The following is a 24888-nucleotide window of genomic DNA, read 5'->3' on the forward strand; positions in this document are numbered from 1 at the left end:
GTCGTTTATCTTGTTAGCTGTATCAGTGGAATGTAGTGGTGTTTCATTAGGTTTAGTTAGGACAATATTCTTGGTTTTTTTCAGTTTGTGGGTCCCTAGAATCTGAGAGAGTGTTTTCCAGGTCTTTTTTATATCTCCTCTAGTGTCTGTGAATCTACTGGAGTAGTATAGTTGTTTGGCTTTCTTTATTACTTTGGTGAGAACTGACGAATAGTGTTTAAGAATATCTTTGTGTATTAAGCCCTGTCTATATTGCTTTTCATATTGGTGTTTCTTGTCAATGGATTTCAGAATGGTGCTGGTTAGCCATGGGCAACCAAGCCGTTTGTTTGTGATCTGTTTTATTTTTATAGGACAATGTTTGTTGTATAGTCTAAGTAATTTGTTAAGAAAAATGTCTATCCAGTCATCAATACCATTGGCCTTTGAAGAATTCTGTAGGCCAGTCAACAGTCTCTAGGTCAGCTGTGAAATTCCTTATTGAGGCCTCGTCATGGAGTCTAAATGAAGCTTTGTTGTATTCAAGTGGTGGTTTACTAATGTTTGTCAGGAGGAAGGTAGGGTAGTGGTAGGGTAGTTGATGCGACTTTAAAATATTTAGTAACTTGAGTTTGATAACTTGAAGTTATAAGTAACTTGACTATGATAACTTGAATTTATAAGTAACCTGAGTATGATAACTTGAAGTTATAAGTAACTTGACTATGATAACTTGAAGTTATAAGTAACTTGAGTATGATAACTTGAAGTTATCTTAAAAGTAACTTGAGTATGATAAATTGAAGTTATAAGTAACTTGAGTATGATAACTTGAAGTTATAAGTAACTTGAGTATGATAACTTGAAGTTATAAGTAACTTGGGTATGATAACTTGAAGTTATCTTATAAGTAACTTGAGTATGATAACTTGAAGTTATCTTATAAGTAACTTACTATGATAACTTGAAGTTATCTTATAAGTAACTTGAGTATAACTTGAAGTTATAAGTAACTTGGGTATGATAACTTGAAGTTATAAGTAACTTGGGTATGATAACTTGAAGTTATAAGTAACTTGGGTATGATAACTTGAAGTTATAAGTAACTTGGGTATGATAACTTGAAGTTATAAGTAACTTGGGTACGATAACTTGAAGTTATAAGTAACTTGAGTATGATAACTTGAAGTTATAAGTAACTTGAGTATGATAACTTGAAGTTATAAGTAACTTGAGTATGATAACTTGAAGTTATAAGTAACTTGAGTATGATAACTTGAAGTTATAAGTAACTTGAGTATGATAACTTGAAGTTATAAGTAACTTGAGTATGATAACTTGAAGTTATCTTATAAGTAACTTGAGTATGATAACTTGAAGTTATAAGTAACTTGAGTATGATAACTTGAAGTTATAAGTAACTTGAGTATGATAACTTGAAGTTATAAGTAACCTGAGTATGATAACTTGAAGTTATAAGTAACTTGAGTATGATAACTTGAAGTTATAAGTAACTTGAGTATGATAACTTGAAGTTATAAGTAACTTGACTATGATAACTTGAAGTTATAAGTAACTTGACTATGATAACTTGAAGTTATAAGTAACTTGAGTATGATAACTTGAAGTTATAAGTAACTTGACTATGATAACTTGAAGTTATAAGTAACTTGGGTATGATAACTTGAAGTTATAAGTAACTTGAGTATGATAACTTGAAGTTATAAGTAACTTGAGTATGATAACTTGAAGTTATCTTATAAGTAACTTGAGTATGATAACTTGAAGTTATCTTATAAGTAACTTGAGTATGATAACTTGAAGTTATAAGTAACTTGAGTATGATAACTTGAAGTTATAAGTAACTTGAGTATGATAACTTGAAGTTATAAGTAACCTGAGTATGATAACTTGAAGTTATAAGTAACTTGAGTATGATAACTTGAAGTTATAAGTAACTTGAGTATGATAACTTGAAGTTATAAGTAACTTGACTATGATAACTTGAAGTTATAAGTAACTTGAGTATGATAACTTGAAGTTATAAGTAACTTGAGTATGATAACTTGAAGTTATAAGTAACTTGAGTATGATAACTTGAAGTTATAAGTAACCTGAGTATGATAACTTGAAGTTATAAGTAACTTGAGTATGATAACTTGAAGTTATAAGTAACTTGAGTATGATAACTTGAAGTTATCTTATAAGTAACTTGAGTATGATAACTTGAAGTTATCTTATAAGTAACTTGAGTATGATAACTTGAAGTTATAAGTAACTTGAGTATGATAACTTGAAGTTATAAGTAACTTGAGTATGATAACTTGAAGTTATAAGTAACCTGAGTATGATAACTTGAAGTTATAAGTAACTTGAGTATGATAACTTGAAGTTATAAGTAACTTGAGTATGATAACTTGAAGTTATCTTATAAGTAACTTGAGTATGATAACTTGAAGTTATAAGTAACTTGGGTATGATAACTTGAAGTTATAAGTAACTTGGGTATGATAACTTGAAGTTATAAGTAACTTGAGTATGATAACTTGAAGTTATAAGTAACTTGGGTATGATAACTTGAAGTTATCTTATAAGTAACTTGGGTATGATAACTTGAAGTTATAAGTAACTTGAGTATGATAACTTGAAGTTATAAGTAACTTGAGTATGATAACTTGAAGTTATCTTATAAGTAACTTGAGTATGATAACTTGAAGTTATCTTATAAGTAACTTGAGTATGATAACTTGAAGTTATAAGTAACTTGAGTATGATAACTTGAAGTTATAAGTAACCTGAGTATGATAACTTGAAGTTATAAGTAACTTGGGTATGATAACTTGAAGTTATAAGTAACTTGAGTATGATAACTTGAAGTTATAAGTAACTTGGGTATGATAACTTGAAGTTATCTTATAAGTAACTTGGGTATGATAACTTGAAGTTATAAGTAACTTGGGTATGATAACTTGAAGTTATAAGTAACTTGAGTATGATAACTTGAAGTTATAAGTAACTTGAGTATGATAACTTGAAGTTATAAGTAACTTGAGTATGATAACTTGAAGTTATAAGTAACTTGAGTATGATAACTTGAAGTTATAAGTAACTTGAGTATGATAACTTGAAGTTATCTTATAAGTAACTTGAGTATGATAACTTGAAGTTATAAGTAACTTGAGTATGATAACTTGAAGTTATAAGTAACTTGAGTATGATAACTTGAAGTTATAAGTAACTTGAGTATGATAACTTGAAGTTATCTTATAAGTAACTTGAGTATGATAACTTGAAGTTATAAGTAACTTGAGTATGATAACTTGAAGTTATAAGTAACTTGAGTATGATAACTTGAAGTTATAAGTAACTTGAGTATGATAACTTGAAGTTATAAGTAACTTGAGTATGATAACTTGAAGTTATAAGTAACTTGAGTATGATAACTTGAAGTTATAAGTAACTTGAGTATGATAACTTGAAGTTATAAGTAACCTGAGTATGATAACTTGAAGTTATAAGTAACTTGAGTATGATAACTTGAAGTTATAAGTAACTTGAGTATGATAACTTGAAGTTATAAGTAACTTGAGTATGATAACTTGAAGTTATAAGTAACTTGAGTATGATAACTTGAAGTTATCTTATAAGTAACTTGAGTATGATAACTTGAAGTTATCTTATAAGTAACTTGAGTATGATAACTTGAAGTTATCTTATAAGTAACTTGAGTATGATAACTTGAAGTTATAAGTAACTTGAGTATGATAACTTGAAGTTATAAGTAACTTGAGTATGATAACTTGAAGTTATAAGTAACCTGAGTATGATAACTTGAAGTTATAAGTAACTTGAGTATGATAACTTGAAGTTATAAGTAACTTGAGTATGATAACTTGAAGTTATAAGTAACCTGAGTATGATAACTTGAAGTTATAAGTAACTTGAGTATGATAACTTGAAGTTATAAGTAACTTGAGTATGATAACTTGAAGTTATAAGTAACTTGGGTATGATAACTTGAAGTTACGTCTCCCAGATCAGCATGTTATCCCTCTCTTCTTGACTGGTGTTCTGAACCTGTCGTACTCTGTTATGAAGCTGTGTGTCAGTATCTGCTCTGGTCTTATAACTGTTCAACGAGAGATGGTCATGGACCGGGCCGCGGGGGCGCTGACCCTCGGAATGCCTTTCTCCAGCCATATTTCCAGGGGTCGTTTTATTGATGTTAGATAATCAACCTATTTAGTTTCTAGTTTTTTTATCATATCCTTGCTTTTCCAGTAAGTATTTTGTATGTTGTGGTCATGTCTCTGCTGTTTCCGAGTTCAAATTACCGCTGTGAGTTCCATTTCGTAAGGGGGGGTCTATTCCAACTTACATTGTGGTCTATATGGTACTGTAATCTCCAATACCTCCACTGACCTTCCTTCTTACGTCTAGTGACCTGTATAATCTCCCATACCTCCACTGACCTTCCTTCTTACGTCTAGTGACCTGTATAATCTCCCATACCTCCACTGACCTTCCTTCTTACGTCTAGTGACCTGTATAATCTCCCATACCTCCACTGACCTTCCTTCTTACGTCTAGTGACCTGTATAATCTCCCATACCTCCACTGACCTTCCTTCTTACGTCTAGTGACCTGTATAATCTCCCATACCTCCACTGACCTTCCTTCTTACGTCTAGTGACCTGTATAATCTCCCATACCTCCACTGACTTTCCTTCTTGCCTATGAAAAGGACACTAAGATGCCCTGGATACTTACGGTAACCACCACGTTTCGATTCAAGAAGGGTCGAAATGTGTTTACGAAGGTATCCGCGACATTTAAGTGTGGTTTGTCGTATGTTGCACGTGTACACACGCCAGACTCCCGTCACTCTCAGGTTGTGCTGAAGATGCACTCCCTTACACCACAGCCTCCGTCATCTCCTGGACGATGCATCAACAAATTTATCGTCTAGCAAGATGCTGTGCGTGTGTGCAATTAGCGACAGTGTACACTAAGGGACCGTTATGTGCAGGGACTAAGGGCCGTGTACACTAAATGATCTTTATGTGCAGGGACTAAGGGCCGTGTACACTAAATGATCTTTATGTGCAGGGACTAAGGGCCGTGTACACTAAATGATCTTTATGTGCAGGGACTAAGGGCCGTGTACACTAAATGATCTTTATGTGCAGGGACTAAGGGCCGTGTACACTAAATGGCCGCTATGTGCACAAACTAAGGGCCGTGTACATTAAGTGGCCGCTAAGTGCACAAACTAATAAACTAAGTGGTCCTGTACGGATGACGATTTGTGTTCACTAAAATGTGCACACTCTACGAGTTCGTGTGCACACTACTAGTATGTGTGCATGCTGCTAGTGTACACACTACTAGATCGTGTGCACTGCTAGACAGTGTAGATACTGCTAGACAATGTGTGCACCTCTAGACCGTGTGCACGCACTACTGAGTTGTGCTACTGCAGGCGGTGCACAGTGCATGTGCTTCATGAGACTACTACTAACCATAACACCATGTGCACACACAAACACCATGTGCACATACCAGAAACTCTTAGAAACATTAGATCACTGTTGATGTATACAGCGTGTAGGAAGACCCTTAAGAATAAGGAGGAAGACTAGCAGTACTGGGAGGAGGAAGGAAGGGGGGGGGGGGGTAAAGGAAGGTAGAAAGTATACTGACACTAAAAATATGGCTGGAAAGCACAGAAGTGAAAACACTGAGGACCTTGATCACTCATGTGACCTTGATTACTGGATACCTGTTACCCTGTGGGACCTTGATTACTCATGTGGGACCTTGATTACTGGATATCTGTCACTCTTGTGACCTTGATTACTGGATACCTGTCACTCCTGTGACCTTGATTACTGGTACCTGTCACTCCTGTGACTTTGATTACTGGATATGTCACATCTGCTGGACCTTGATTACTGGATACCTGTCACTCATACTGAACCTTGATTACTGGATACCTGTCACTCCTGCTGGACCTTGATTACTGGATACCTGTCACTCCTGCTGGACCTTGATTACTGGATACCTGTCACTCCTGCTAGACCTTGATTACTGGACACCTGTCACTCCTGCTGGACCTTGATTACTGGATACCTGTCACTCCTGCTGGACCTTGATTACTGGATACCTGTCACTCCTGCTGGACCTTGATTACTGGATACCTGTCACTCCTGCTGGACCTTGATTACTGGATACCTGTCACTCCTGCTGGACCTTGATTACTGGATACCTGTCACTCCTGCTGGACCTTGATTACTGGATACCTGTCACTCCTGCTGGACCTTGATTACTAGACACCTGTCATTCCTGTGTGACCTTGATTACTGGATACCTGTTACTCCCGTGACCTTGATTACTGGATACCTGTTACTCCCGTGACCTTGATTACTGGATACATGTCACTCCTGCCGAACATTGATTACTGGATACCCGTTACTCCTCTGTGACCGTGATCACTCTAAATGGAGTGACCAGACAGTGACCTAATGGAGTGACCAGGGACCTAATAGAGTGACCATGGACCCAGTACCACACCGTATACACAGAGATGTCCTGAGTGTATGTAAGTTTGTTGTTTTGCTTAAGTCACACACTGGATTTAACGGACTTGAAAATATGGAACAGGCTTAGCTGGGCCAGTTGATTAGCAAACAATAAAGTCAGCTGATTGTTACAATGACATTAAAACTGATGTTTAACTTTCACAATCACCAGTACCGGCCAGCCACTATCCTCTGCTACCGCCCCAAACTGAGGTGCTCCTGAGTACAGATGGAAACTGGCTCTGGATCACATCCACAGCCGGATTAAGATTTTGTAGGTCCCTGGGCTACAGGTACTGTGAGGCCCTTGGGTTCCAGCCCCTGGAGGCCCTAGATCTGGATCCAGCCCCTAAGTTCCAGTCCCTGGAGGCCCATCCAGCTGTATCCAGCCCCTGGGCTCCAACCCCTGAAACCCATGTCTTAGTCCGGCCCTGGTCACATCCATGTTCTGTGTGAAGGTCATGTCAGTGGTAGACTGACATGTCACATCCATCAACGTGGCTCATGTCAACTTCCATCTCTCCTTCCAAGGTTATTTATATATTTTAAATGAAATTTTCTGCGTGACTTAAAAAAAAAAAAAACGTGGGTAGGCTTGTTGACAATGTGAGTTTTTGAAGTTAATTGCAGTGAAGGAGGATGTGAAGGAAGATGAAGGAAGATGAAGGAAGATGAAGGAAGATGAAGGATATTAAGGAAGCTGAAGAAACAGAAGTAAGAGGATGAAGGAATGAAGAAGAGAGAAAGTGAAGAGAAGAGAGGGGCTACTCACTGACACTCTCGCAGTAAGTCGTGGAGGTTCTTCTGTTAGAGGTGCGCCAGGCCAGGGACCTAACGAAGCCTTTGGTGCCTGTGTGTACGTTGTCCACGCTCATGGAGCGTTGAACCACGCCTCTCCACACGTCCTGGGCGCCCACGCCACGCACGCCCTCCCCACCGATGGTACCCACACCCAGTTGTTCGTTCAGGGAGTACAGCTTGGTGGTGATGTCCTTGCCTGCAACGGTACAGGCAACACTCTCAACACACCTCCCAGCAGGCAACACTCTCAACACACCTCCCAGCAGGCAACACTCTCAACACACCTCCCAGCAGGCAACACTCTCAACACACCTCCCAGCAGGCAACACTCTCAACACACCTCCCAGCAGGCAACACTCTCAACACACCTCCCAGCAGGCAACACTCTCAACACACCTCCCAGCAGGCAACACTCTCAACACACCTCCCAGCAGGCAACACTGGTGAGTGCTTGGGTATTATTTTGAAGGGGGAGGGAGGGACTGACAGGGTTTTGGATCCGGGGAACTACAGCTAGATCAAACCTGACTGCCTCCCTACCCTTACCCTCTACAAGTCTACACGACGCATACACGTTCACCTTCTCTTCATTCAAATTAATAATAATAATAATAATAATAATAATAATAATAATAATAATAATAATAATTACAATAATAATAATTCCGGTAATAATGATAATAATAGTAACAGCAATAATAAATAATATCTACTTTAATAATAGCGATAATAATAATAATAATAATAATAATAATAATAATAATAATAATAATAATAATAATAATAATAATAATTTTTAAGGACTAGGCTGCAACACTGCACTGCCTGTCTTAACATCTTGCAACACCTTGACCATCCCCAGTTGCAACACTGCACTGCCTGTCTTAACATCTTGCAACACCTGGACCATCCCCAGTTGCAACACTGCACTGCCTGTCTTAACATCTTGCAACACCTGGACCATCCCCAGTTGCAACACTGCAGCGCTGCACTGCCTGTCTTAACATCTTGCAACACCTGGACCATCCCCAGTTGCAACACTGCAGCGCTGCACTGCCTGTCTTAACATCTTGCAACACCTGGACCATCCCCAGTTGCAACACTGCAGCGCTGCACTGCCTGTCTTAACATCTTGCAACACCTGGACCATCCCCAGTTGCAACACTGCAGCGCTGCACTGCCTGTCTTAACATCTTGCAACACCTGGACCATCCCCAGTTGCAACACTGCAGCGCTGCACTGCCTGTCTTCACATCTTGCAACACCTGGACCATCCCCAGTTGCAACACTGCAGCGCTGCACTGCCTGTCTTAACATCTTGCAACACCTGGACCATCCCCAGTTGCAACACTGCAGCGCTGCACTGCCTGTCTTAACATCTTGCAACACCTGGACCATCCCCAGTTGCAACACTGCAGCGCTGCACTGCCTGTCTTAACATCTTGCAACACCTGGACCATCCCCAGTTGCAACACTGCAGCGCTGCACTGCCTGTCTTAACATCTTGCAACACCTGGACCATCCCCAGTTGCAACACTGCACTGCCTGTCTTAACATCTTGCAACACCTGGACCATCCCCAGTTGCAACACTGCAGCGCTGCACTGCCTGTCTTAACATCTTGCAACACCTGGACCATCCCCAGTTGCAACACTGCACTGCCTGTCTTATCTTGCAACACCTGGACCATCCCCAGTTGCAACACTGCACTGCCTGTCTTAACATCTTGCAACACCTGGACCATCCCCAGTTGCAACACTGCACTGCCTGTCTTAACATCTTGCAACACCTGGACCATCCCCAGTTGCAACACTGCACTGCCTGTCTTAACATCTTGCAACACCTGGACCATCCCCAGTTGCAACACTGCACTGCCTGTCTTAACATCTTGCAACACCTGGACCATCCCCAGTTGCAACACTGCAGCGCTGCACTGCCTGTCTTAACATCTTGCAACACCTGGACCATCCCCAGTTGCAACACTGCAACACTGCACTGCCTGTCTTAACATCTTGCAACACCTGGACCATCCCCAGTTGCAACACTGCAGCGCTGCACTGCCTGTCTTAACATCTTGCAACACCTTGACCATCCCCAGTTGCAACACTGCACTGCCTGTCTTAACATCTTGCAACACCTTGACCATCCCCAGTTGCAACACTGCACTGCCTGTCTTCACATCTTGCAACACCTGGACCATCCCCAGTTGCAACACTGCACTGCCTGTCTTCACATCTTGCAACACCTGGACCATACCCAGTTGCAACACTGCAGCGCTGCACTGCCTGTCTTAACATCTTGCAACACCTGCACCATCCCCAGTTGCAACACTGCACTGCCTGTCTTCACATCTTGCAACACCTTGACCATCCCCAGTTGCAACACTGCACTGCCTGTCTTCACATCTTGCAACACCTTGACCATCCCCAGTTGCAACACTGCACTGCCTGTCTTAACATCTTGCAACACCTTGACCATCCCCAGTTGCAACACTGCACTGCCTGTCTTAACATCTTGCAACACCTGGACCATCCCCAGTTGCAACACTGCACTGCCTGTCTTAACATCTTGCAACACCTGGACCATCCCCAGTTGCAACACTGCACTGCCTGTCTTCACATCTTGCAACACCTGGACCATCCCCAGTTGCAACACTGCACTGCCTGTCTTCACATCTTGCAACACCTGGACCATCCCCAGTTGCAACACTGCACTGCCTGTCTTCACATCTTGCAACACCTGGACCATCCCCAGTTGCAACACTGCAGCGCTGCACTGCCTGTCTTAACATCTTGCAACACCTGGACCATCCCCAGTTGCAACACTGCAGCGCTGCACTGCCTGTCTTAACATCTTGCAACACCTGGACCATCCCCAGTTGCAACACTGCACTGCCTGTCTTAACATCTTGCAACACCTGGACCATCCCCAGTTGCAACACTGCACTGCCTGTCTTAACATCTTGCAACACCTGGACCATCCCCAGTTGCAACACTGCACTGCCTGTCTTAACATCTTGCAACACCTGGACCATCCCCAGTTGCAACACTGCAGCGCTGCACTGCCTGTCTTAACATCTTGCAACACCTGGACCATCCCCAGTTGCAACACTGCACTGCCTGTCTTCACATCTTGCAACACCTTGACCATCCCCAGTTGCAACACTGCACTGCCTGTCTTCACATCTTGCAACACCTTGACCATCCCCAGTTGCAACACTGCAGCGCTGCACTGCCTGTCTTAACATCTTGCAACACCTGGACCATCCCCAGTTGCAACACTGCACTGCCTGTCTTGCACTGCCTGTCTTCACATCTTGCAACACCTGGACCATCCCCAGTTGCAACACTGCAACACTGCACTGCCTGTCTTAACATCTTGCAACACCTGGACCATCCCCAGTTGCAACACTGCAACACTGCACTGCCTGTCTTAACATCTTGCAACACCTGGACCATCCCCAGTTGCAACACTGCACTGCCTGTCTTAACATCTTGCAACACCTGGACCATCCCCAGTTGCAACACTGCACTGCCTGTCTTAACATCTTGCAACACCTGGACCATCCCCAGTTGCAACACTGCACTGCCTGTCTTAACATCTTGCAACACCTGGACCATCCCCAGTTGCAACACTGCAGCGCTGCACTGCCTGTCTTAACATCTTGCAACACCTGGACCATCCCCAGTTGCAACACTGCACTGCACTGCCTGTCTTAACATCTTGCAACACCTGGACCATCCCCAGTTGCAACACTGCACTGCCTGTCTTCACATCTTGCAACACCTTGACCATCCCCAGTTGCAACACTGCACTGCCTGTCTTCACATCTTGCAACACCTGGACCATCCCCAGTTGCAACACTGCAGCGCTGCACTGCCTGTCTTCACATCTTGCAACACCTGGACCATCCCCAGTTGCAACACTGCACTGCCTGTCTTAACATCTTGCAACACCTGGACCATCCCCAGTTGCAACACTGCACTGCCTGTCTTAACATCTTGCAACACCTGGACCATCCCCAGTTGCAACACTGCACTGCCTGTCTTCACATCTTGCAACACCTGGACCATCCCCAGTTGCAACACTGCACTGCCTGTCTTAACATCTTGCAACACCTGGACCATCCCCAGTTGCAACACTGCAGCGCTGCACTGCCTGTCTTCACATCTTGCAACACCTGGACCATCCCCAGTTGCAACACTGCAACACTGCACTGCCTGTCTTAACATCTTGCAACACCTGGACCATCCCCAGTTGCAACACTGCAGCGCTGCACTGCCTGTCTTAACATCTTGCAACACCTTGACCATCCCCAGTTGCAACACTGCACTGCCTGTCTTAACATCTTGCAACACCTGGACCATCCCCAGTTGCAACACTGCACTGCCTGTCTTAACATCTTGCAACACCTGGACCATCCCCAGTTGCAACACTGCAGCGCTGCACTGCCTGTCTTAACATCTTGCAACACCTGGACCATCCCCAGTTGCAACACTGCACTGCCTGTCTTAACATCTTGCAACACCTGGACCATCCCCAGTTGCAACACTGCAGCGCTGCACTGCCTGTCTTAACATCTTGCAACACCTTGACCATCCCCAGTTGCAACACTGCACTGCCTGTCTTCACATCTTGCAACACCTGGACCATCCCCAGTTGCAACACTGCACTGCCTGTCTTAACATCTTGCAACACCTGGACCATCCCCAGTTGCAACTGCAGCGCTGCACTGCCTGTCTTAACATCTTGCAACACCTGGACCATCCCCAGTTGCAACACTGCAGCGCTGCACTGCCTGTCTTAACATCTTGCAACACCTGGACCATCCCCAGTTGCAACACTGCAACACTGCACTGCCTGTCTTAACATCTTGCAACACCTGGACCATCCCCAGTTGCAACACTGCACTGCCTGTCTTAACATCCTGCAACACCTGGACCATCCCCAGTTGCAACACTGCACTGCCTGTCTTAACATCCTGCAACACCTGGACCATCCCCAGTTGCAACACTGCACTGCCTGTCTTAACATCTTGCAACACCTGGACCATCCCCAGTTGCAACACTGCAGCGCTGCACTGCCTGTCTTAACATCTTGCAACACCTGGACCATGCCCAGTTGCAACACTGCACTGCCTGTCTTCACATCTTGCAACACCTTGACCATCCCCAGTTGCAACACTGCACTGCCTGTCTTCACATCTTGCAACACCTGGACCATCCCCAGTTGCAACACTGCAACACTGCACTGCCTGTCTTAACATCTTGCAACACCTGGACCATCCCCAGTTGCAACACTGCAGCGCTGCACTGCCTGTCTTCACATCTTGCAACACCTGGACCATCCCCAGTTGCAACACTGCAGCGCTGCACTGCCTGTCTTCACATCTTGCAACACCTGGACCATCCCCAGTTGCAACACTGCAACACTGCACTGCCTGTCTTAACATCTTGCAACACCTGGACCATCCCCAGTTGCAACACTGCAGCGCTGCACTGCCTGTCTTCACATCTTGCAACACCTGGACCATCCCCAGTTGCAACACTGCCGCGCTGCACTGCCTGTCTTCACATCTTGCAACACCTGGACCATCCCCAGTTGCAACACTGCAGCGCTGCACTGCCTGTCTTCAAAACTTGCAACACCTGGACCATCCCCAGTTGCAACACTGCACTGCCTGTCTTCACATCTTGCAACACCTGGACCATCCCCAGCTGCAACACTGCAACACTGGGAAGTTTGTAATGCATGCGAATAATTCAGCGGCGCACACGGGCGCAGGCCAGAACTTCACGTGTTGCAACACTGAGATCCTGATGTTTGCAACGACGGGACCAGGATGTTGCAATGCAGGTATCAGTGATATATATAGGTCTGTCTAGCACAGTTGACAATAGGAGGTAGGTAAGAGAGGTTAGACACTAGGGGGAGGTGATACTAGTGAAGGGATGCTAGACAAGGGGTGTATGAAACTAGACGTACTTAATATTAGGGGAAGAGGAGAGCATATATGATGGGTAACAGCCTGACCTAGCGGGAAAAACACAAGGAGAGGCATAATCTGTACAGGTGTGGTGCTTCTAGGACAGGTATGGCGTTCCTAAGACAGGTTTGGTGCTCCTAAGACAGGTTTGGTGCTTTCAGGATAGGTATTATGCAACTAGTATATGTGTTGGGTTCCTAGGAGAGATGTGTCGTTCCTGGGACAGGTGTGACGTGCCTAGGACAGGCGTGGCATGTCCAGGACAGGTTGGTTGAACTCACCTACAAGGTTGTGTATAATGGCTCTGAGGAAGGGTCTGAGGTGAAGCAGGTGTCTCAGACGAGGTCTTGACCAGCTCAGGTACTTGCTTCTCTCCTCAGCCACGATCGTCACCTGTTTGTACACACACTCATCTATATACAGCATCATACACCCTTATACATTGATTCATAACCCCTACACATTGAATTATACAGCTTATACATTGGTTAATACATTTCACACACCGCTTCATACAACATACAAATTTGTTCCTTCACTTTATACATTGGTTTATATGATTTATATACAGTATACATTGGTTCATACACTGTATACATCGGTTTAAAAGAAATGTTGGCAGTTACATAATATATATATATATATATATATATATATATATATATATATATATATATATATATATATATATATATATATATATATATATATATATATATATATATATATATATATATATATATATATATATATATATATGCAATAAGATCACAGTAAACAGGTGATTTCAGAATATGCAAAACAACCACTCTGAAAGAATAGAGAAATTCCAAGCGCTTTCGTGACTCCTCACATTATCAAGGAACTATATGAGTAGTCACTATGTGAGTAGTCACGAAAGCGCTTGGAATTTCTCTATTCTTTCAGAGTGGTTGTTTTGCATATATATATATATATATATATATATATATATATATATATATATATATATATATATATATATATATATATATATATCTACTATATATATATATAATAATAATAATAATAATATAAAAATAATGCTGGTGAGGCTAGTACACCAAACAGGGATGAGAATGAAATTAGCTTAGAAGCTCCGACATCTCCGTGTGTCCTCGGATGGCCGCCCACAGCTAGCTCTGCTGACTGCGCCATTCTTGTTAGGTAAGACACATATGCAACAGTTAGGTATCTTTATTTCGAAACGTTTTGAGGTGGTCAGTCCCTCAGTCTGGAGAAGAGTATTGTTCCGTTGTCTGAAACAATATGGAGTAGAAGTTACAGGATGGAGCCTTATATAACGCCAGGAGGTGAGATGTAGGCCACTAGTAGAGGTAAGAATGTTGTCGTTGGAAGGTCAGGTCCCTCTCAAATTCAGCCATTCTCACTAGTAGAAGTTGACAAAGTTGATTTCAGGTCTGTACCAAGATACCCTTGTGTTGCAGTGTCTGACAGAGTGATCATTAAAATATCTGTCGGTATTTTTTACCATTTTAATGATCACTCTGTCAGACACTGCAACACAAGGGTATCTTGGTACAGACCTGAAATCAACTTTGTCAACTTCTACTAGTGAGAATGGCTGAATTTGAGAGGGACCTGACCTTCCAACAACAACATTCTTACCTCTACTAGTGACCTACATCTCACCTCCTGGCGTTATATAAGGCTCCATCCTGTCACTTCTACTCCATATTGTTTCAGACTATGGAACAATACTCTTCTCCAGACTGAGAGACTGACCACCTCAAAACTTCAAGGGTGATGGACTGATTACATCGTCTTCAAGTATCTTCTGCTTCTATCAACTTTTCTGTACTCGACTGAAGAAGCCTACTGTGTAGGCGAAACGTTTCGAAATAAAGATACCTAACTGTTGCATATGTGTCTTACCTAACAACCTGTCGGTATTTTATACCATTTTAATGTTCACTGCGCCATTCTTGTAGGGTTGGGTGGTCTTGTGGTTTAAAGCGTCATGTGGTTCTCGCTTACCATGAGGCAGGCCAGTACAACATGGGTTCGAATCCTTGGCTAGCGCAGTGTTGTTACTGATCAATACCACTCGTCTGTTGAGATGTCCTGTCTAAGGGCAATGTGTGGTGTAAATATTATGCAGAAAATTCGGAGTGTGGAAATTAGGAGAAGGTGTGGAGTTAATAAAAGTATTAGTCAGAGGTCTGAAGAGGGGTTGTTGAGGTGGTTTGGTCATTTAGAGAGACTGGATCAAAGTAGAATGACATGGAGAACGTATAAATCTGTAGGGGAAGGAAGGCGGGGTAGGGGTCGTCCTCGAAAAGGTTGGCGGGAGGGGGTAAAGGAGGTTTTGTGGGCGAGGGGCTTGGACTTCCAGCAAGCGTGCGTCAGCATGTTAGATTGGAGTGAATGGAGACGAATGGTATTTGGGACCTGACGAGCTATTGAGTGTAAGCAGGGTAATATTTAGTGAAGGGATTCAGGGAAACTGGTTATTTTTATATAGCTGGACTTGAGTCCTGGAAATGCACTTTAAAGGAGGAGTTTGGGATATTGGCAGTACGCTGAGGTCATTGGTCACGTGTGGTCACACCTGCCTAAGCTCTTGGGAGTTAGCGTGGGCTGTTACCAAGCACCATGGCTTGTTGTAGTGTTTTAGAATCTCAGCTTCAAGTGTTGAAGAAGGAGATTCTACTTCTTCAGGAGGAAAATAGGAAGCTGAAGCTTCGCATAGATGAGTTTGGGAGCGAGTGTGAGAAGGATTTAGCTGGTAAGGAGGAAATGGTCACCAGCAGTGATAGTGGCAGCCGCTTTAAGTGGCAAGTGGTTCACAGTTCAGGAAGAAGGAAGATGAGGAGAATTAATAGAGAAGATGTGAAGGTAGGAAATCGATTCTCTGTTCTCCAAGACGAGTGTATTTCAGTGGTTAGTGAGGTTGAAGGTACCACTGATTCCCCTGCTAATCAAGGTAAGAATATTTTAGTAGTAGGAGACTCTCAGGTAAGATATATGGACCTTGCATTTTGTAACAGAGACAGAAAGGTCAGACAGAGAGTGTGTCTTCCTGGAGCTGGTGACATAGTCAGCAGGTTGGATAATATTATGGCAGGTAATGGGAACAAGCCCATTATCTGTCTTAGTGCTGGGGGTAATGACATTGGGAAGGGCAGGAGCGAGGAGCTGCTGGATAAGTACAGGTCAGCCACAGAAGTAGTTAGGTCTAAGGGAGGGATCCCAGTCATATGTAGCATCTTGCCTAGAAAGGGAGTGGGCAATGAATGGATGTCTAGGGGAACTGGTATAAATTGCTGGATAGACAGGTACTGCAAGGAACTTGCAATCCCATTCATTGATAACTGGGACCTATTCTTTGGCAAACGTGATATGTATGCAAGGGATGGGGTTCATCTCTCTGGGGATGGAGTGGTTGCATTAGCCAATTCGATTGAGAGGGTAATTGATGACTTGTCTAGGAATTTAAACTGAAAGATTATAGAGGTATGGGTGTTTGTGGGAAACAATCAGGCTGCAGTATTAGGGTTAAAAGCAGTAGTTATTACCGGGATACCTCAGGGATACGTTTAAAAGACAATATTCAAGTTGCTAGTAATGGCAAATCAAATGATCAACAAACAAAGAGAGATAGTAGAGGGCAACGAGTGACTAGCTCCCTTAAGGTTTACTATACAAATAGTAGGAGTCTAAGAAATAAAATAGATGAGCTAAGATTACTTGCAAGTGTAGGTAATATAGATATTATTGGTATAACAGAGACCTGGTTCAACCTGAAAGATAGAGAAATGCCTTCTGAATGCAACATACAGGGTTATAAACTATTCCACACTGATAGGGTGAACAGGAAGGGGAGGGGTGGCGATGTATGTCAGAGAAAATTTAAATTGTTGTCTTAGACATGATATAAGATTAGAAACACCGAACACAGAATCTGTTTGGCTACAGTTTCTCGAGGGACGTGACAAATTAATTTTGGGTGTGCTTTATAGGCCCCCAAACCTTGATAGGGAGTGCAGTAAGCTGTTATGGGACGAAATTCATAAGGCATCTAGATATGAAAATGTTGTGATAATGGGAGATTTTAACTTTAGACAAATTGATTGGAACAATATGACAGGAAATCTTGAGTCTAGTGACTTTCTTGATACGATTCAGGATTGCTTTTTAGAACAAGTTGTGACAGAACCAACTAGAGGAAACAATCTGCTTGACTTGGTTCTTGCCAACAAAGATTTACTAATTAATAATCTTGAGGTTAATGATGAGCTTGGAATTACCCATATAACTGCAATCAAATCTCTGTCCCAGATTTTCACTTGGCCGACTTCATGGGACTGAAAAATTACCTGGGTGGGCTAAATTGGGATGTTCTGACTATGGGTCAGGTAGGTGATCTTGGCTGTCAATATGACGTTTTTCAGAGCATAGTTCTAGCTGCCCAGACAACTTTTGTTCCGAGTAGGGAAATTAGATCTAACAAAAATTATCCCAAATGGATGAACAATAGATTAAAACATCTCATTGGTCAAAAGAGAGGCATATATAGGCGTATCAAAAGAGGGAATGGGCAGTTAAGTAATCAATATATTCAATTAAAGAGAGAAATAAAGAAAGGAATAAGAAAAGCAAAAAGTAATTATGAGGCTAAGGTCGCAAGGGATTCAAAGACTAACCCAAAAGGGTTCTTTCAGGTATACAGAAGTAAGATTAGGGACAAGATTGGCCCACTTAAGAGTAACTCTGGTCAGTTCACTGACAGTGATAAGGATATGTGTGAAATTCTCAATACATAATTCCTCTCAGTTTTCACCCAGGAAAATACTAGTGATATTCCTGAAATAATAGATTATGTAGAACAGGATGATAATAAACTATGCACGATTGCGGTAACTAGTGACATGGTCCTCAGACAAAGAGAAACTAAAACCTAACAAATCCCCAGACCCTGATGAACTGTTTGCAAGGGTTTTAAAGGAATGTAAAGAGGAACTTAGCATACCTTTGGCTAATCTTTTTAACATATCACTACAAACTGGCATAGTGCCTGATAAGTGGAAAATGGCAAATGTAATACCTATTTACAAGGCAGGTGACATGTCCTTGGCTTCGAACTATAGACCAATAAACCTTACCTCCATAGTGGGAAAATTTATGGAATCAATAATTGCCGAAGCAATTCGTAGCCATCTTGATAGGCACAGATTGGTTAATGAATCTCAACACGGTTTTACAAAGGGGCGTTCCTATTTTACGAATTTACTAACTTTTTTTCACTAAGGTGTTTGAGGAGGTAGATCATGGTAATGAATATGATATTGTGTACATGGACTTCAGTAAGGCTTTCGATAGAGTTCCACACCAGAGGCTATTGAGGAAACTTAAGACACACGGAATAGGAGGAGAAACTTTTTCCTGGGTAGAGGCATGGTTGACAAATAGGCAGCAGAGAGTTTGCATAAATGGGGAGAAATCAGAATGGGGGCACGTCACAAGCGGTGTTCCTCAGGGGTCAGTGTTGGACCCGTTGTTGTTCACAATTTACATAAACGACATAGATGAGGGAATAAATAGCGACATAAGCAAATTTGCTGATGACACCATAATAGGCCGTCCAATTCATTCTAATGAGGACACTAGAGCACTCCAGGATGATTTGAATAGAGTGATGCAATGGTATGAGAAGTGGCAGATGCAGTTTAATATTGACAAATGCAAAGTTCTAAATGTTGGACATTTAAATAACCATGCCACATATAAACTAAATAATGTAGATCTTAATACTACTGATTGTGAAAAGGATTTAGGAGTTCTGGTTAGCAGTAATCTAAAACCAAGACAACAGTGCATTAGTGTTCGCAATAAAGCTAACAGAATTCTTGGCCTCATATCTAGAAGTATAAATAATAGAAGTCCTCAGGTTGTTCTTCAACTCTATATATCCTTGGTTAGGCCTCATTTAGACTATGCTGCTCAGTTCTGGTCACCGTATTACAGAATTGATATAAATGCTCTGGAAAACGTACAGAGGAGGATGACAAAGATGATCCCATGTATCAGAAATCTTCCCTATGAAGATAGACTGAGGACCCTGAATCTGCATTCTCTCGAAAGGCGTACAATTAGGGGGGATATGATCGAGGTGTATAAATGGAAAACAGGAATAAATAAAGGGGATGTAAATAGTGCGCTGAAAATTTCCAGCCAAGACAGGACTCGCAGCAATGGTTTCAAGTTGGGAAAATTCAGATTCAGGAAGGATATAGGAAAGCACTGGTTTGGTAATAGAGTTGTGGATGAGTGGAACAAACTCCCGAGTACAGTTATTGAGGCTAAAACGTTGTGTAGTTTTAAAAATAGGTTAGATAAATACATGAGTGGGTGTGGGTGGGTGTGAGTTGGACCTGACTAGCTTGTGCTGCTGGGTCTGGTGCCGTGCTCCTTCCTTGAGTGGAGGTGACCAGACTGGGCGAAGGTGACCAGACTGGGCGAAGGTGACCAGACTGGGCGGGTCATTGGGCTAATCCGCGGGGGGGGATGTCATTGGGCTAATCCGAGGGGGGGGGGGTCATAAGGGCCTGCTCTGCATGGGTCAGTAGTCCTGTTGCAGTGTTCCTTCTCTCTTATGTTCTTATGTATCTTTATACGTATATGCTTCTAAACTGTTGTATTCTGAGCACCTCTGCAAAAACAGTGATAATGTGTGAGTGTTGTGAAAGTGTTGAATGATGATGAAAGTATTTTCTTTTTGGGGATTTTCTTTCTTTTTTAGGTCACCCTGCCTCGGTGGGAGACGGCCGACTTATTAATATATATATATATATATATATATATATATATATATATATATATATATATATATATATATATATATATATGCAACAAGATTACAGTAAACAGGTGATTTCAGAATATGCAAAACAACCACTCTGAAAGAATAGAAAAATCCCCAGCGCTTTCGTGACTACTCACATTATCAAGGAACTATGATTCTATGTTCCTTGATAATGTGAGTAGTCACGAAAGCGCTTGGAATTTTTCTATTCTTTCAGAGTGGTTGTTTTGCATATATATATATATATATATATATATATATATATATATATATATATATATATATATATGGCAGGCAGTTACCTGGAAGAGCTCGTCGGAGTCATCAGCACAAGCCTCCCACTCTGGTGAGTCGATGAACTGGTTGGGCAGGATGTAGTGCAGGTGTGTGGAGTCGCAGGTCACCCGCAGCCTGCACGCAACACCAAGGAGAAGTACACAAGTGTAGTCTAGACACATGGATACAGGATATACTGTTATTCTCTTCTATAACTCATCTAACTCGACAAATATCTTACCAGTATCATTTTGTACTATTCTGGATCACTATCTGATCACTGTCATATTATTTTCGTATTTGGCCACAAGAGACTAGGGGACAAGTGTTTGTGTTGCAACACTACTACTGTTGTAAGTATAAACGTTATGTTACAAGTCATGGAAAGCCATGTACACACTCGCATTGTACAGCATCTATCAGACAACCATCTTACACCACAATTTCAAGCTGGCTTCAAGCTCCAGTGCTTAACCTTAGATGAAAAATAATAGTTATCCTCCAGACTAGCCAAACTGGTGGTCACGTTAGAATGGTCTGCCTTAGGGGGCCCCCACTACTCTGTTTCGCTGTCCAGTTCTAACACCAGCTTGCCCTCGGCTGAACTAATATTTTGCTTCCACACCTGGCTGGGACACACGCTCACTCAGGCTGGTAGAGTACACTTACAATACACAAATAACCCGCACAAAGGAGAACTTTTGACGACATTTCGGTCCGACTCGGACCATTAGCTAGTCACACCAAGTCGGACCGAAACGTGGTCATAAGTTTCTCTCTATGTGCGAGTTATTTGTGTATTGTTCCAGTCACGATATTTTGCCTTTTATTCTTTACACTTTAAAATACTGGTGTATCTTGAGGCGTGAGACCAACTCTTGAGTGTCCCTTTGCTCTCACACTATATTATCTGGCTGATTTATTGCATACTGTATACACACTGTAAATACATTGGTGAAGGGAATATACGGGTACAGAATCTACAGTTTTCGTATTTACCTTTGCCTCTGTTTGCTTGGGTTGTTCCTTGTCTAGAAGCTTGATTTACAACTAGGTATAACAGGCCTTTTTACGTGCATATGTTTGTAATAAAAAAAGGGTACGAAAGGAAGGGGTGAAGAGGGAAGAAAGAAGAGGTGAGAAGGAGGCTGAACCCATCTATAGATTTGAGCAGGTCAAAAGAGGTCAGAGAAAAGGTTAATGTTCAGTTCACGTTTAGGAAGGTCAGGAAAGTCAGTACAGGTTTAGGAAGGTCAGGAGAGTCAGTACAGGTTTAGGAACTTCAGGAGAGGTCAGTACAGGTTTAGGAAGGTCAGGAGAAGTCAGTACAGGTTTAGGAAGGTCAGGAGAGGTCAGATGAAGGACTCACTTGCCGGAGACGAGGATGGAGAAGCGCTCGTCAGCAGGGGTTACGTCTTCGATAGCGTACGTCTCTCCAGGTTCCAGCCATACCAACGACGCCTCCCGTACCAAGTGACGGAAATTCTGCCGGTTCACCTGCCATACAAAGTGTGTATTAAATCCCAGCAACACAGTGGAGAGACATGTATGCACTGTGGGTATTACACCTCTGTGGGTGCTCCTGTGTAGGTAGAACACCTGGACACACAATCATACCTCCCACAGTAATCAAGAAAGGATAGGTACACTGCTAACTTTTACTGTGGTAACGTCTGGCTCTTATACAGCTTTATAAAGTCGATAATGATAACATTTTACACAGAAGAAAAGGCAGTAACTTGTCAGGTAAATTTATGGCCATGCGCAAGTGACATTTTTTTTTTCGTCTCCTGACACTTGCTACTCGTTGTCTAACAGGAAATAGTAACCCAAGTTTGGTTGAGTGTTGTATATTACATACCGAGGTAAAGACCATCACATCCTGGGGTAAGGACCCCTCACATACTTAGGACCGTCACATACTGATGTAAGGACCCCTCACATCCTGGGGTAAGGACCCCTCACATCCTGGGGTAAGGACCCCCTCACATACTTAGGACCGTCACATACTGATGTAAGGACCCCTCACATCCTGGGGTAAGGACCCCTCACATCCTGGGGTAAGGACCCCTCACATACTTAGGACCGTCACATACTGATGTAAGGACCCCTCACATCCTGGGGTAAGGACCCCTCACATCCTGGGGTAAGGACCCCTCACATCCTGGGGTAAGGACCCCTCACATCCTGGGGTAAGGACCCCCTCACATACTTAGGACCGTCACATACTGATGTAAGGACCCCTCACATCCTGGGGTAAGGACCGCCACATCTTATGGGAAGCACCTAAAAATGGCCCCAGGGTTACTAATGAGAATACATCTTCTACAAGTTGCCTGAGTGATCAAATCAGGGAACGGTTGGAGTCTGAACCCAAGGCGAGTAAGTCCTCAAACACGCAGGCCAGTGCGTTAACGACTCGTCAGTTGGCCGAGGGTTCCGACCTCACTCATTCCGTGATTTAGTGAATCACTACTACTAAGTTATCACAGTACTGAGTTATCACAGTACTGAGTTATCACAGTACTGAGTTATCACAGTACTGACAAGCTGATGAAGACACGCATCCAACACTTAGACAACTTTATTGATAGGTAAAACGACACAAGTGCAACTAATGCAACATTCTTTTTGTTGCCACGTTTCGCTCTCCAGGATCTCTGTCCATGGCAACAGTGTGAGTTACCACGACAAGTCTGACCCCAATGTAATGCATTACTCGACTCCCCACACTGACCTTTAGAGGTCTGAAGACCTTATCGTAGAGGTCAACCAGGTCCTTCTGGACTCGAGGTGGCCACACGGTGTAGGTGAGGTAGAGAACATGGCCCGTGTTCACCAGCAGGAAGCTGAGGTTCCAGGCTAGGATGTCCACGGCACAGATATCCAATCCCGCCCACAATGTGAAGAGCAGCACACCCACGCACAGCACCGCCCGCATCACCAGCGCAGACATGCGGAAGTTGTGCGGCACCAGGAACGCCAGCAAGCAGAAGAAATTGGCCACCTGGGGAGTATAACTGCATTTAAAAAAAAATCATGCGCTAAACCTGTGCGGGTCATACAAAGAGCTGTAGCCATACTGTAGTGAGGATCGCCAGTCTTCTCTCACCTCAAGAGGCGCGTGAGTTTCCATGTGTCGTAATATCATGCTTATTTTCCCCCTATAATCTACCTTGTCCATGATTAGTATCACATTTGCTTTGTTTGCTTCCGTTTGCTTCTTTGAGGACAATTGTGTTGTAGAGGTGTGCGCAAACCTCAGATGAAAGATGATGCAAATTGACTCAGCAAGATAGTGTCGTCTTTAACACACACACGCCTGCTTCCCACTAATAAAACAGAAAATACATTCATCATCCTTCGTCCAATAGGCAGAAGTAAGCAGATATACTTCAAATGACCCCCCGGACTGTAACAGCCTCATCCCTCCTTCAAAGTGCAGTCATTATACTTTCTACCTCCAGGACTTGAATCCTAGAGATGGGATTAACATATACATATCGTTATTTATCTACGTGCGGATCAATCAGCTTAAGGAATGGAGGTTCTATCCTCCGTCCGCTAAGCGTGAAGCAGACAGGTTACATACATGTACTGACCTGGAAGAGAGTGAGGCTTGCCCCAGGCCATTCAGTGCAGTAAATAATCCTGGGGTGGTGTGGTGCGGTGTCGTTGGCTGAGGTGAGGTTGAGAGCAGTGGGGTAGTCGTGGAGGGTATCGTTGTAACCCTCGGCCCACGAGAGATCCCCAATACCCCCCGAGTCGTTGTAGAGAGTACCCAGAGTGAAATTGGCCAGCCTCGCCGACTCCTCGGTTGGTGCTGACCTCCTCCAGGGGGCGCTGACGGCCTTGACCGTCACGTTGGTGTTAAGTGGCATGGCACCTCAGGCCTTCCTTCCACCACCTCGTACTGTTCTGTCTTCCTTTCTTATCCCTCTGTCTGAGGTCTCGTTGTTCCCGATGACTTCGTCCGTCACCTCCAACTCTGTGTTGCAAGGAAAGGAAATATATCTATGGATTAGCAATACACATGAAATTCTACGAACACACACACACACACACACTAAAACTGGGGACTGGACACCACGATAGCTCTGTTGTTGTGTCTACCAACACCGAGGACGCAATAATCTCCAGTAGAATGAATGGTGTGATTCGGTTCACCTTTCTTGACTGAATATCATGGTCCCTCTATAATTATCTGCATATGTGTTCGATGCTCTATAATTCCTGGAGAAGTCTGGTATTGAGCCTATAATTACGTCTGGGTTCTTGCGCCTGGTCTATAATTTGCTTGGTGCGACTCACGGCTCAGCTTCCCATTCATTACACTGAGGGTTGTTCAGCCCACGCAAGTGTGCACTGTCCACACCATGGTTTACGCAGCCCCTCTACCCTTGTACATACTACTGGGTGTAG

The 24888-nt window shown here is 42.9% G+C and overlaps 1 protein-coding gene across 1 annotated transcript; it reads right to left on the minus strand.

Moving 5' to 3' along the window:
* Window positions 1-7332: 7332 nt before the first annotated feature.
* Window positions 7333-24473, minus strand: LOC128684261 (blood vessel epicardial substance-like; the record flags this gene model as incomplete). The annotated part of the gene is made up of 6 exons (XM_070080741.1): window positions 24069-24473; window positions 23204-23473; window positions 21836-21963; window positions 20493-20601; window positions 13628-13739; window positions 7333-7557 (listed from the first exon to the last, which is right to left on the minus strand). Coding segments are annotated over exons 1-6 (1123 nt in total), but the record flags the coding sequence as incomplete, so codon positions are not given.
* Window positions 24474-24888: the final 415 nt, after the last annotated feature.

Source organism: Cherax quadricarinatus, unplaced genomic scaffold (genome assembly GCF_038502225.1).
Source record: "Cherax quadricarinatus isolate ZL_2023a unplaced genomic scaffold, ASM3850222v1 Contig899, whole genome shotgun sequence".
Classification (NCBI taxonomy): Eukaryota; Metazoa; Arthropoda; class Malacostraca; order Decapoda; family Parastacidae; genus Cherax; species Cherax quadricarinatus.